We start from the raw sequence: 12,868 nt of genomic DNA, 5'->3' as shown, positions 1-12,868 counted from the left end.
TGCTTTGTTTTTTCTTTTTTTTTTTCCTTTTCAGATTAGGGTTAAATTAATAGCTAACTCGAAACTATGGAATTAGGCAATTGACAAACTAAATTTTCTAATCTAACGGTGCCATTTGGCCCACAGAACTCGGTTGGACTTTTCACCATATTTATTTTGGTATTTTTTACTTAATTATGACAATTCTTTGATGTTTGACATGTGATATGATTTAAGACCAGCCATATGCCTGCTCGATTGGCCGTGCCCGTGGCACATGCTTTGATTCTAGAGTCCGAAAACCATTCATTTGGATCAATGCAATGTATGTGCCAGGGCATCCTTTTGGAGATGATTTATGGGACCCAACCTATTTACGTTGTGTCAAAGCAAAAGAATGGTTTGGATCTTCAAACAAGGTAGGTTCATTATACTTTTTGGAAAGAGATTTGCTAGTGTCCATCGCAGAAGGCATTTCGCCGAGTGTCTGTTGCGTGAGAGACACTATCAAATCCCTTTTGAAAAATATGTGCAAGTACATGTAAGCATCATATAAAATACATGCAAGTACGGGCAGACCCTATAAAATTCTAACAAAATCTCAGTACAGCTGCATGTTTTCGGTCAGTACATCCAACGCGTTGTGTGCAGTCCTGAAACTTCTAAGTCAACAATCCTCCCCCTCCATTTAAAAATTCTAACAACACGTTCCTCAATGAATAGGTCTGGATTCTTCAAAGTCACTAAGATGATATCCCGGGTCTGTTGTATTGATATTGGCACTCCACTCCTTATTTCTCAGTTTTCTCCTTCCATCTGCCAGTTCCCTTTTCTAGCAAGCAACATGTCAGCAGCCAAAAGAGAAGTATAAAATAAAGAAGTGCCAATATCAGAACAAAGGGTGTTTGGGCATCATCTCTTCTTAAAAAACAGAGATTGACCTGACCTTTCCATCTGCTTCTCACATTTTTTATTGAATTTGTTAATATCACTTTCAACCCACATTCAGAATAATAATAAAAAAAAAGATGGCATTTCCATCAATAGTGCCCTCATTTTTCTCCTATAAAAAGAACCCCATGGAGTCATAGGTTCCCAGATAGACACCCACAGATCATAACCTCAGAGGCTCATCAATGGAGACACCTTCATCAACACTTGCATTATTCGTTATATTCACATCCTTTTCTCTCCTTTCTTTCCCTGTCTTCTCCCAAAATGCCACCAATGACATAAAATGGTGGTGCAGTCGCACCCCACACCCAAAACCTTGTGAGTATTTCTTGACCCACATGCCTAATTCTTCAGCTCCTAAAACCAAATCCGAATTCCAAAAGATGGCCATGAAAATAGCCATGGACCGAGCCCTTCGCGCACAAAACAAGACAATGTGGCTCGGCAGTATGTGCCGGAACGAGCGCGAAAAGGCGGCATGGGCCGATTGCCTAGAGCTGTATGAGAGTACTTTGATCCAACTCAATCGGACCCTTGATCCATCCGTGGTGTGCACTGATTTTGATGCACAAACATGGCTAAGTACCGCCTTGACAAACCTCGAAACTTGCACGACGGGATTCATGGAGCTTGGCGTTTCGGACTATATGCTACCTCTAATGTCTAACAATGTGTCCAAACTGATTAGCAATACTTTGGCAATTAACAAGCTTCCACCCGTGGAAGAAAAATTCGAAGACGGGTTTCCTAAATGGGTCTCGGCCGGGGATCGGAAGCTCTTGCAGGCATCTTCGCCGGCTTCTCAGGCGAATCTGGTGGTGGCCCAAGATGGGTCCGGAAATTTTCGGACCATTAAAGAGGCCATTGATGCTGCTTCAAAGCAAAGGAAAGGAAGTGGGAGGTTTATTATCTATGTGAAGGGAGGGATATACAAGGAGAATGTGGTAATCGGAAACAATATGATGAATCTCATGTTAGTGGGCGATGGCATGAGACAGACCATAGTCACCGGTAGCAAGAGCGTTGGGGGAGGCTCTACCACCTTTGACTCGGCAACTTTCGGTAAGGGCTTCGAGCTTTGGTACCATGTTTTGACTTTCCTCCACAATCATATAATTAATAATGTGTCCTTCCATACCTTTTTAACCACTGTCGTTACAATTACCCAAAAGCTGTCACCAGCCTATCAGAAAGTCTAAAACAAAGAGATTAGTGCCATGAGGCCCATGACCTAAACAGTTAATTCTTTTTGGCCTCTCGAAAAAATGGGTGACATAGGATGATCTTAACCCTTTGATTTGTGGCTCCCATTTTGAACGGCATGATAATGAAAACTACACAAATCAAAGGATTTAGGGTCATCGATCCTATGGCCTAACTTCAACAGATCTAAAAAAATGATTGGTTTAGATCATCCATTCATGTGGGCCCATTTGACCTTTTTGTTTAAATGTTAACAACCATACTTTATCTTAGGAAAACAATTTGGTAGCTCCCTGAAGACCTGCTGTGTCAAGGTGTTCCAAACATCCTTTGTAATGCTGCCACATGTACCAAGATAGTATGATATGCTAGTCATTTCATAGAAAGATAACGGTCATAAATTTCTTATTGATGTACGATTGAGTGTTTTCCTAAAACCGTGATGCCATGCTCTTCCCCATTTCATTCCTTATCTACGTATGTGTAATTCTTGCATCTTTGTATGAATTTCAGCTGTGGTTGGTGGAGGATTCATAGCACAAGGCATAACTTTTCGCAACACTGCGGGTCCTCAGAACCATCAGGCAGTAGCCCTACGCTCAGGCTCAGACTTCTCAATCTTCTACCGATGCGCCTTTGAAGGATATCAAGACACCCTCTATGTCCACTCCCAAAGACAATTCTATAAAGAATGTTACATATACGGTACAGTAGATTTCATATTTGGAAATGCTGCAGTTGTCTTTCAAAACTGCATGATCTTAGTAAGGACACCAATGAGCCAACAAAAGAACACAGTAACAGCCCAAGGCAGGACTGACCCAAATCAAAACACAGGAATTTCAATTCATAATTCTAGGGTTATGGCTGCACCTGACTTCAAACCTGTACAAGGGTCGTTCCAGACATTCCTCGGAAGGCCGTGGAAGGAGTACTCTAGAACTGTTTATCTCAAGACTTATCTCGATAGCTTGATAAACCCGGCGGGTTGGTTGGAATGGAGTGGGAATTTCGCTCTTAACACATTGTATTATGGGGAGTATAGGAACATAGGCCCTGGTTCTTCGACCGCGAGTCGAGTGAAGTGGGGTGGGTACCACGTCATAACTAGTCCGTCGGAGGCCTCAAAGTTCACGGTCGGGAAATTTATATCAGGTGGATCATGGTTGCCATCTACAGGCGTGCCTTTCGCTTCTGGTCTTTGATTCATTCTAAGATAGGACATGAAGAGCCCTAATGAGTGTTAGTGAAATCATATGTTAATTTATTTCTTAATTCTTTGTCGACTGTTGTATGATCTTCACAACACAGTCTCTACCATCAGCTATAATGTGTTATTTTTTTTTCTTTTTCCCTCTTTTTTATAAATTTTTTCTGTTTCTTTCTTTTATTATCAGTCTTCATTACCTTGGATTGAATTTTCAACTCTCTTTGCATGGGATTCGGCTATTATTAATTTCTGGTCTATCCCATATGCTAAGATTTATCTGCATCTTTCTACCTCATCCAGTTGAAGAAATTTTCTTGTGTTCTTAAATTTTGATGCAATTCTTGTTAATTTGTCCCGAGGCAACTCTCCTATATGAGTGAAAATTTACAAAAAGTACAGTATAACCCACTCCATAGGATGATCCAAACCGTTCATTTATAGGGCCACAACGTAAATAGATTATGCCTCCAAAATCATTTCAACGGATCATCCTAGCCCTCCAATTTTTGGGGCATAACCTATTTACGTTGTGGCCCAACAAATGAACTGTCTGGATCATCCTAGAGAGTGGGTCGTACTGTACTTTTTTGAATAATACAGCCGCCCATCATATAAATTCTTAGAGATTTGCTAGTGTCCATGCAATAGGCATTTCGTAGATGGTCTGCGCATGTCAGACCAACCACAGAGGATCACTTTTCAACAAACTTTATCATCATTCACGGGGTGGCTGGTCATGACATGCAACAGACCATCAAATGCCTATTGCGATTGACGCGAGCAAATCCCAAATTCTCATGATTATCTATCCAATTTCTTGGAAACTTGAGAGAGACACCTTTCAGAAAACACTAATTTAATTAATATAAGGGAAATGATAGATGCACCCCTTTTCATCACATGGGACAACCAATTGCAGTGTACGTGACAATCAAATATGTTGAATCCTCCTGACGTGAAGTACATCAGCCCCTCTGCGGTCATGGATGCACTGCTGCTGGGTGTCCCTAGTGATAAAAAGGGGCGCATTTATCATTTCCCTCAGGGCCCGTTTGGATACCTCATGCATTTGTATTTTGATTTGGATTTGAGTTTTGGATACAAACTGCATCAATCATCTTCATGATCTTGTTTTAAGAGAGAGAGAAAGAGAGAGGGGGACGGAGGGAGGTCTCGCGGCTGCCGGAGCAACGTCGAGGAGCAGTGACGGTGAAGGAAGTTGCCACAAATATTGATTTCCAAATAATATCTTGCAGAACAGATTTGAAAATTAGAATTTTTTGCACTGTCGTAGCTGATTTGGGAATCTAAAGGATCTGATCCAACTAAATCCAAATATTAATCTTGTGGGTATCCAAACGTGGCCTAATAGAATTTTGTATCTATTTGCTTACTACAACAAAGCTCATTTCATGGTGCAGTCAATGAGGCCGTAAATGGTTGTCCAAACTGTTTATGGCAAAAAATGGACAGGCGTGCCAGGGATCAAATGACCCCAATCGAATCAATCTGCTCAGGCGATTGGAGGAAGAAATTATCTTCCCGGTTCTAAATCTTCACACTAAGTGTTCAGATTGGTCAAATGGTGGAAATTGATTGATGAAAGTAAAATTAACAATTAGAACTACTCCTACGAAATACAAGAATTGATAGATGAAATTAACAAGTGTATTGCATTTTCTGGAAATGATCATGGATCTTTATTAGTGCTCTCAAATTAGTATTTATAATTACAGACAACAAAGAAGTTACAAAGTCGGTTACAACTGTTATAATTTCAAATTTCAAATGTAGTAACTTCTTTTAACTGTAGATCATTCTATTCAAATTTCGAATATAATAACTTCTTGTAACTGCAAATCATTCAGTCTTTATAACTGCAAATCATTCAATCTTGGGATATGAACAGACACGAACTTGTCTGTGGTGAAATCAGAGCGTCAACAATGCCCCCCACACAGCTCTGCATGATGCTAATGCTGAGGTGTGTGTTAATCCCCCTTATCGATCGATCTCATCAGACTCTTCAGTTGAGGACTTTATGCCATGATTGTATGACCGTAATAATAATATCAGTCTAACTATGCACTTATCATTCTCCTCTCATATCCCACACAGTAGGATAGTAGGGCTTAAGATAACGACCGTTAATCGATCTTGAATGTAATCGGCCGTTCATTCCTTTCAAATGATAAGCACCACCTTTCAAAATCCTATGTATAACAAACGGTCCTTCCCAATTGGGAGACCATTTACCATATTTAGGGTCATTCATTCCAATAGGTAAAATGAGTTTCCAAACTAACTCACCTTCCTCAAAATTCTTTGGCTTTACCTTTTTATTATAAGACCGCATTACCTTTTTCTTATGCATAACTAAACGGTCTAAAGCCATTAATCGGACTTCATCTAAGTCTTCTAATTCGGTCATCATGGCCTCATTAAAATCTTCACCAGTTAGGTTGTTTTGATAAGCCACCCTCAATGACTTGACTGTTACTTCCATTGGTAAAACGGCATCATGACCGTATGTTAAGCTGAATGGTGTCATACCTGTTGCCGTCTTCTGGGATGTTCTATAAGCCCATAAGGCTTCAGACAACACCTCATGCCATGACCTTGGATTGTCATCAATCATTTTTTGGATGATGTTTTTCAAAGTCTTATTGGATGATTCAGCTTGGCCATTAGCTTGTGCGTAGTAAGGAGTTGAATGCACAATCTTAAAACCATAGGTATTGGCAAACTCTTTAATTTCATCACCATCAAATATTGATCCCTGATCGGTCGTTATTGTTTCTGGAAGACCGAATCTATGAATAATATTTTCTTTGATGGTTTTAATCACGGCCTGTTGATTGGCCGTTTTTAAGGGGATGGCCTCTGCCCATTTGGTAAAATAATCTGTAGCCACTAACACAAAAGTGTGTTGTTTGGATGATGGAGGATAAATTTTACCAATAAGGTCCATAGCCCAACCCCGAAATGGCCATGGTTTAATTATTGGCTGTAATTCCTTGGCTGGTACCCTTTGTATAGGACCATGTTTTTGACAAGCTTCACACCCTTCAGCATATTTAATGCAATCGGCCTGTATGTTAGGCCAGTAATATCCATGTCTGCTAATTAGCCATCTCATTTTAATACCTGCTTGATGGGCCCCACATATCCCTTCATGGACTTCGGCCATAACAAGCAAGGCTTCGTGTTTATTCAGACATTTTAATAGCAGACCATCTAAGTTTCTCCTATAAAGTTGACCGTCCATTAAAGTATATTTCAATGACTTAAGTTTTATTTTTCGGTCTACCTTTATATTAGGCTTGTTGAGAAACTGAATGATTGGTAACCTCCAATCATCAATCTCTATAGAAGTATCTAATAGCATAATCTCAACTGATTCTTTTCGGTCAAACACAGAAGGTAAATGTTTCTTTTGAACAGTAATAACTCGTTCTATCATGCCTTCTGGAATTTTTAGACCGGATGCTAGTTGAGCCATTTCGTTTGCTTCATGATTATTAATACGTGGTGTAAATTCTATCACCACATCTGCAAACGTATCTAACAATTTAATTGCCATATCATGATAATCGGTCAATGTTTGATTTAAACATCGATATTCCCCATTCAACTGTTTGACAACTAATTGGGAATCTCCTATTATCTTGACCAATTTTACTTTCATTTCAATTAACAACTCAAGGCCGATTATTAAAGCTTCATATTCGGCCTGATTATTTGAACATGGAAAGTCCAATTGAAATGAAAATTGCCATTTAAGACCGATGGGAGATATTAATATAATTCCTGCACCTGCTCCATTCTCATTTTTAGACCCATCAAACATTAAAGTCCAAGGTAAGATATCTATAGTCTGAACGGAATATAGTATCTCCTCTGGAATATCAAAACATGGGTGATCAGCTAAAAAATCGGCCAATGCTTGACCCTTAATTGATTTTTGAGGAACATATTGCAAACTGAATTCAGAAAGGGCGATTGCCCAACGGCCTATTTTATTTCTTAATATAGGCTTATTTAGCATATATTTGATCAAATCGGTTTTACAGACCAAATATACTAATACAGGAAGTAAATAATATCTTAGCTTAGTACATGAAAAATACAAAGCTAAACACAGCTTTTCAATGGCCGAATATTTTCTCTCGGCATCATTTAAAGTCCTACTTAAATAATAAACGGCCTGTTCAAAACCGAACTCATTGTCCTGGGCTAATAGGCTCCCAATTGACGCATCAGCCGCCGAGATGTATAGCTTTAAAGGTTCTCCTTTCTTTGGGGAAATCAACACCGGTGGCCGAGCCAAGTAGTCCTTGATGGCTTCAAAGGCTTTTTGGTGTTGGTCTTCCCATACGAAACTTTCCTCAGACCGTAATTTCAGTAGAGGAGAGAACGATTGCGTCTTTCCTGCACAGTTAGATATAAAACGGCGTAAGAAATTAATCTGGCCGAGAAAACTTTGCAGTTCTTTCTTATTTCTGGGAGGTTTAGCATTTATTATTGCTTTTGTTTTATTTTTATCGACCTGAATTCCTCGCTGATGAACAAGGAAACCCAGGAAATTACCAGCCGAAACTCCAAAGGCACATTTTAAAGGATTTAACTTCAGTTTATGGAGTCTCATCCTTTCAAACGACCTTCTTAGATCGGCCAAGTGATTTGGACTTGTGTCAGACTTGACTACAATGTCATCTATATATACTTCCAACATGTTACCTATCAGGTCATGGAAGATTGCATTCATTGCCCGTTGATAGGTAGCACCGGCATTCTTAAGGCCGAAAGGCATAACTACCCATTCAAAGGTTCCTAAAGAACGTGGGCACCTAAATGCGGTCTTATGGACATCTTCTTCGGCTATATATATCTGATTATAACCGGAATATCCATCCATAAAAGATAATATTTGATGACCCGAGGCCGTATCAACTAACATATCGGCCACTGGCATAGGGTATTCATCCTTGGGAGTTGCTAAGTTCAAATTCCTAAAGTCTATGCATATACGTAATTTACCGTTCTTTTTAACTACAGGAACTATATTTGATATCCATTCTACATACCTGGCTATTCTGATGAACTTAGCTTGAAGCAATCGCTCTATCTCTTCTTTGATCTTAGGCATGATGTCATCTGCCATCCTCCTTGGTGCTTGTTTATAGGGCCAGAATTCTCCTTTAAGCGGCAGCCTATGTTCGACTAACTCCCTCGCTAGACCGGGCATCTCCTCATAATCCCATGCAAAACAGTCTTTGTACTCACGTAACAATGCAACAAGATTTGCTTGCATTTCAGGATCCAAGAGCTCACTGATAAACGTAGGCCGTTTATCTTCTTCGCTCCCAAGGTTGATTTCCAACAGTGGATCCTCGACATCGGTATTTCGGTCGATACTAGATGAAATGGGAGGTAATACTTTGAACTCCCTTGCTATGACTGGAGGTCGGTCGTCATCATCTTCAAAGATACAATCAGCCGCATTAATGTTCGACCGATTTTTAAGGTATTGCCTTTTCTGCTTTGAGTAGATGAACAACTTTCTCATTAAGACCGTAATTGCGGTCATTCTTTCCTCTCTGGAGGAATCAGTCATTTAGAGTGGTAGACCGACCATCAATATGAACCATTGATGGTCTCAAAGCCTCAACTATTGCTTCCAGACTTCTCTGTACTGACCCACCGTCTTGGACTAAAGCCGATACTTCTGTTGGCCTACCTTCTTCATCTGTACCGGTGAATCTAACTGGCCCGTATTGCTCATCATACAACTGAGCCTCGGCTGCATTAGCACTCACTGTAAACGGCCTGTTATCAGCAACTACCATTTCAACTTCGTTCTTATCATTCCACATGACTAAGAACTGATGGAGAGATGAAGGTATGACCCTATTTGAATGGATCCAATCACGTCCAAGTAGAGCGTTGTATGTTGTGGGGCCGTCCACCACAAAGAAAGCCGTGATTGATTTCTTACTTCCTACGGTCAGATCTACAGGTATTACCCCTTTTGCATGGGCAACAGCCCCATCAAAACCGGTCACTATAATATCAGAAGGAATTAATTCCTTCTCAGATTTTACCAACTTCTTTAGCATCCTGGTTGGCAAAATGTTGACTGCAGCCCCATTATCTATTAGGACTCTGATTATTGGAACTTCATCCATAATAGCTCTGATATAAAGGGGTCGAAGGTGCTGAGTCATCTCCAGAGGTGGCTTCTTAAAAGTGATTCGATCCACAAGACTCCTTGTCACCTTTGAACTTGAACCGCTCTCAACAATCTCTTGAAACAACTCCACTTGAACCTGATTACTTGATGATTCGGCCTCTAACTGATGATTCTGAGATTCGGCCTCTGTCTGATGGACTTGGGCTACTATCTCAGCAACTGGAAGACTTTGTTCTTCAATATCATCTTCCATACCAACAGGCTAATCATCTCTAGGACCGAAAATTAACGGTAAGAGATAATTTGTGGAGACATTTGAAGGCAATGATCCAAACTTGAATAATTCAACTTCCTCCATTTCATGATCACCTTCACTATCCTCATAGTCTAAATCATCATCATCATCTTCATCTTTTCCTGTTGTAGGCTTTGCAGCTTCTGTCTTACAATCTCTCTTTACTACACTTTGGATCGTTTGCTGCCTAACCACACTAACCTCAGATTTAGGCTTCAATGGAACAGACTCGGCCTTACTCTTGACCGTGCTTTGAATGCTCTTGGCTGGATGAATCTGTTGCTTTGTATTCTGCTCTTTTACAGCATTCTTAAGAGCTGGGAACTCGGACTCTGACTTCAACTGCAGCCTGGACTTTTCTGAGGCCAATTTCATGTCTGCCACAACTTTCCCTTTCTCCCCTGCTTCTATAGGTTGTTCAATCCTTCTTATCCACTGATTAGGACGAGATGAGACCGGAAAACGGTCTTTATTGACAGTCTTCCTCTTGAATTGGTTGAACCTTTGCCACTTCCTCCTTTGTGTCTTGGTCATCAAATGATATGGTGGCAAGTCATAGAATTCAGGAGGTTGATAAGAATGCTCATACCATTGTTCAGCAGGTGTTTTGGGTACTTTGAATGTTTTCGGCCTGGAGGTTGATGATGATGCTTCCTCTTGATGTCGGTCTGGCCATAAAATCGTACCAAACGTCCTCATTTGATGCTTCTCCCTGTAAGGAAAGCTCCTAGGATAAAAAGCTTTAGGTATGATCCTGGTATGCTTTACCTCGGTCAGTCCCAATTCTCCTTTACATCTGACACATAACTGGTTAGATTCAACCTTAATCTTTCCTTTAGGTCTTGGGAATAAATGGGAGAAGTTCCTTGGAGGCTGCAATCAGTCTCTGACTCGCGGTGCCTCAATTCGGTCATGAACACTTGGCTTCTTTTCCGAGGCATCATCCAGCACCAACTTGAACCTTTTTGATAGCTTTGACATATCAAGATTGACCATATTGATATTGGTCGTTTTTGGGAAAGGATCTTGATCCACAGTCATTACGCCCTTTTTCTTTTCTTGGAATTTTAGCCGTTCCTTTTCTATGGCATCCTGCAAGACATTACGGAATACAACACAATTATTAGTGTTATGTGACCATGCATTGTGCCACTTGCAATATCTCTTTCCTTGCAATTCATTGGCCAGAGGTAACTTATGGCCTTCAGATAATTTAAGTTGTTTATTCGTAATATCGAAGGCATACTGTTTTTCAGGTTGATTTCTTCTGACCGTATTTTTGAATCTCATCACATTATTATTAGTGGTATTCGGTCTATTATTAGGGTCAGGTCTTGCTAATGCCATACAAATGTAAGGTTTGCCTACTATTAATTCGGCCATATTGATATCGTAATCTTTGACATCAGAATCAAACTCGGTCTGTTCTAATTCTCCCATGTGTACTTCTACATTTGGGTCCCTATAATAAGTTCCCATGGAAGAACTCCTCCTCTGTTCTTCCTCTTTGAGCAACTGCTCATATTTTGACACACAGGATACTAACTGGTAGAGATCAATGAAATCTCTATCCTCGAACTTTTTTCTAAGTTCAAAAGCTAGGCCGCTTCTAGCCATGTTAACAAATTCCTTTTCCGGGAGTTGGACAAAGCATTTACTCCTTGCCCTTTTGAATCGGGTTATAAAATCCTCTGCTCTTTCCTGAGGCATTTGTTTAATTCTGGCCAAATCAACCATAGTAACCTCAGGTTCAGTCCTATAAAATTGAGCGTGAAACATTCGCTCTAGTTGTGACCACTCCTGAATGGAGTTTGGTGGTAAGGACACATACCAATTAAAGGCTGTACTTGTAAGGGAATTCCCAAACAATCTCAGCCTTACATAATCATTTACGTCACCACATTGGACCGTGAATCGGCCTACATGTTCTATGGTTGACTGGGTTCCATCTCCTGAAAAGGTTATGAATTCTGGAACCTTGTAATTCCTGGGAAATGGGTATAGTTCGTCAATCCACTCAGGGTATGGCTTTCTATACATAGGTTTCATTGTCGGTCTAACTGAGAGACCGAAATAGTCTTGCATGAAATTTGCCATCTGATCCCTAAGAGGTTGATTCATCGCTAGGTTTGGGTCTTGCCCCCAGTTATATATATTCGGTGTGTTTTGACCGTAACTAACATTTCCAAAGTGTGGAATCGGATTTTGATTTAAATTCGGCCCAAAGTGAGGTTGCCCCCAATTATTAAATTGGTTCTGGCCAAATTGGGGTTGCCCCCAGTTGTGGTTAAGACCGGTTTGATTAGGACCGTAATTCTGATTTTGTGATTTTGTTGTCCTACATTGGGTGGATAACCAGTAGGCACATTTGGATTTCCCATAGGAGGTGGATAATTGGGATTTCCTACGTTAACAATGGGAAACCCTTGATTATTAACAGGAGGAATCCCTTGATTACTCATAGGAGGTATCCCCTGATTGTTTACAAGAGGTATCCTCTGATTGTTTACAGGAGATATCCCTTGGCCATTAATTGGAGGAACATATTGATTGTTTTGATTATTGGCCATAGTTGGAACTCCATTATTTATATTGATCGGCCTAGGGGCTTGACTACTTGTCCCTTCCAGGCCGTTAGGCGGGATAGCGTACATGCCAGGAGGCATAACCCTATCAACCGTATTAGGTACTGTTTGAAAATTCTGAATGAGAGTTGGGTCTCTATCTAAGACATTAGTCAGCCTTTGTACGCAAGATACAAATTCTTGCCTAAGGTCTTTACCTTGGAGACCATTTTGACTATTATTACTTTCAAGTACCTTTTGGAACGTGTCTCCGTTGACCCTTTCGATTCTCTGGGCGAACAACTCCATTTCGTGTTCTAGTTGTCCACGGAAGTTGGCCGTGATCTCGTTCCATCCTGGGGGAAATGATTCTTCCCTTCTCGAATCTGTGGTACTCGAATCAGTTCTTAAAGAGATTCGGCCTCTTTGGGCCCATGATTCCCTTCTTGCAGAGGTTTCAGCATCTGGTG

The 12,868-nt window shown here is 40.5% G+C and overlaps 2 protein-coding genes across 2 annotated transcripts; one reads left to right on the top strand and one right to left on the bottom strand.

Moving 5' to 3' along the window:
- The first annotated feature begins 1,096 nt into the window (after positions 1-1,096).
- LOC143877351 (Plant invertase/pectin methylesterase inhibitor superfamily) lies at positions 1,097-3,455 on the top strand. Its single transcript, XM_077379353.1, has 2 exons — positions 1,097-1,995; positions 2,650-3,455. Exons 1-2 carry the CDS (start codon positions 1,116-1,118, stop codon positions 3,339-3,341), a joined length of 1,572 nt encoding a protein of 523 aa, XP_077235468.1. The 5' UTR covers positions 1,097-1,115; the 3' UTR covers positions 3,342-3,455.
- Positions 3,456-10,713: 7,258 nt separating this feature from the next.
- Positions 10,714-11,955, bottom strand: LOC143876336 (uncharacterized). The gene has a single exon (XM_077378057.1). It carries the CDS (start codon positions 11,953-11,955, stop codon positions 10,714-10,716), a length of 1,242 nt encoding a protein of 413 aa, XP_077234172.1.
- Positions 11,956-12,868: the final 913 nt, after the last annotated feature.

Source organism: Tasmannia lanceolata, unplaced genomic scaffold (genome assembly GCF_043159265.1).
Source record: "Tasmannia lanceolata isolate RefF3 unplaced genomic scaffold, GAP_Taslan_0.1 ptg000005l, whole genome shotgun sequence".
NCBI lineage: Eukaryota > Viridiplantae > Streptophyta > Magnoliopsida > Canellales > Winteraceae > Tasmannia > Tasmannia lanceolata.
Note: the sequence above shows the minus strand (reverse complement) of the source record. Positions and strands in the feature narration are given on the sequence as shown.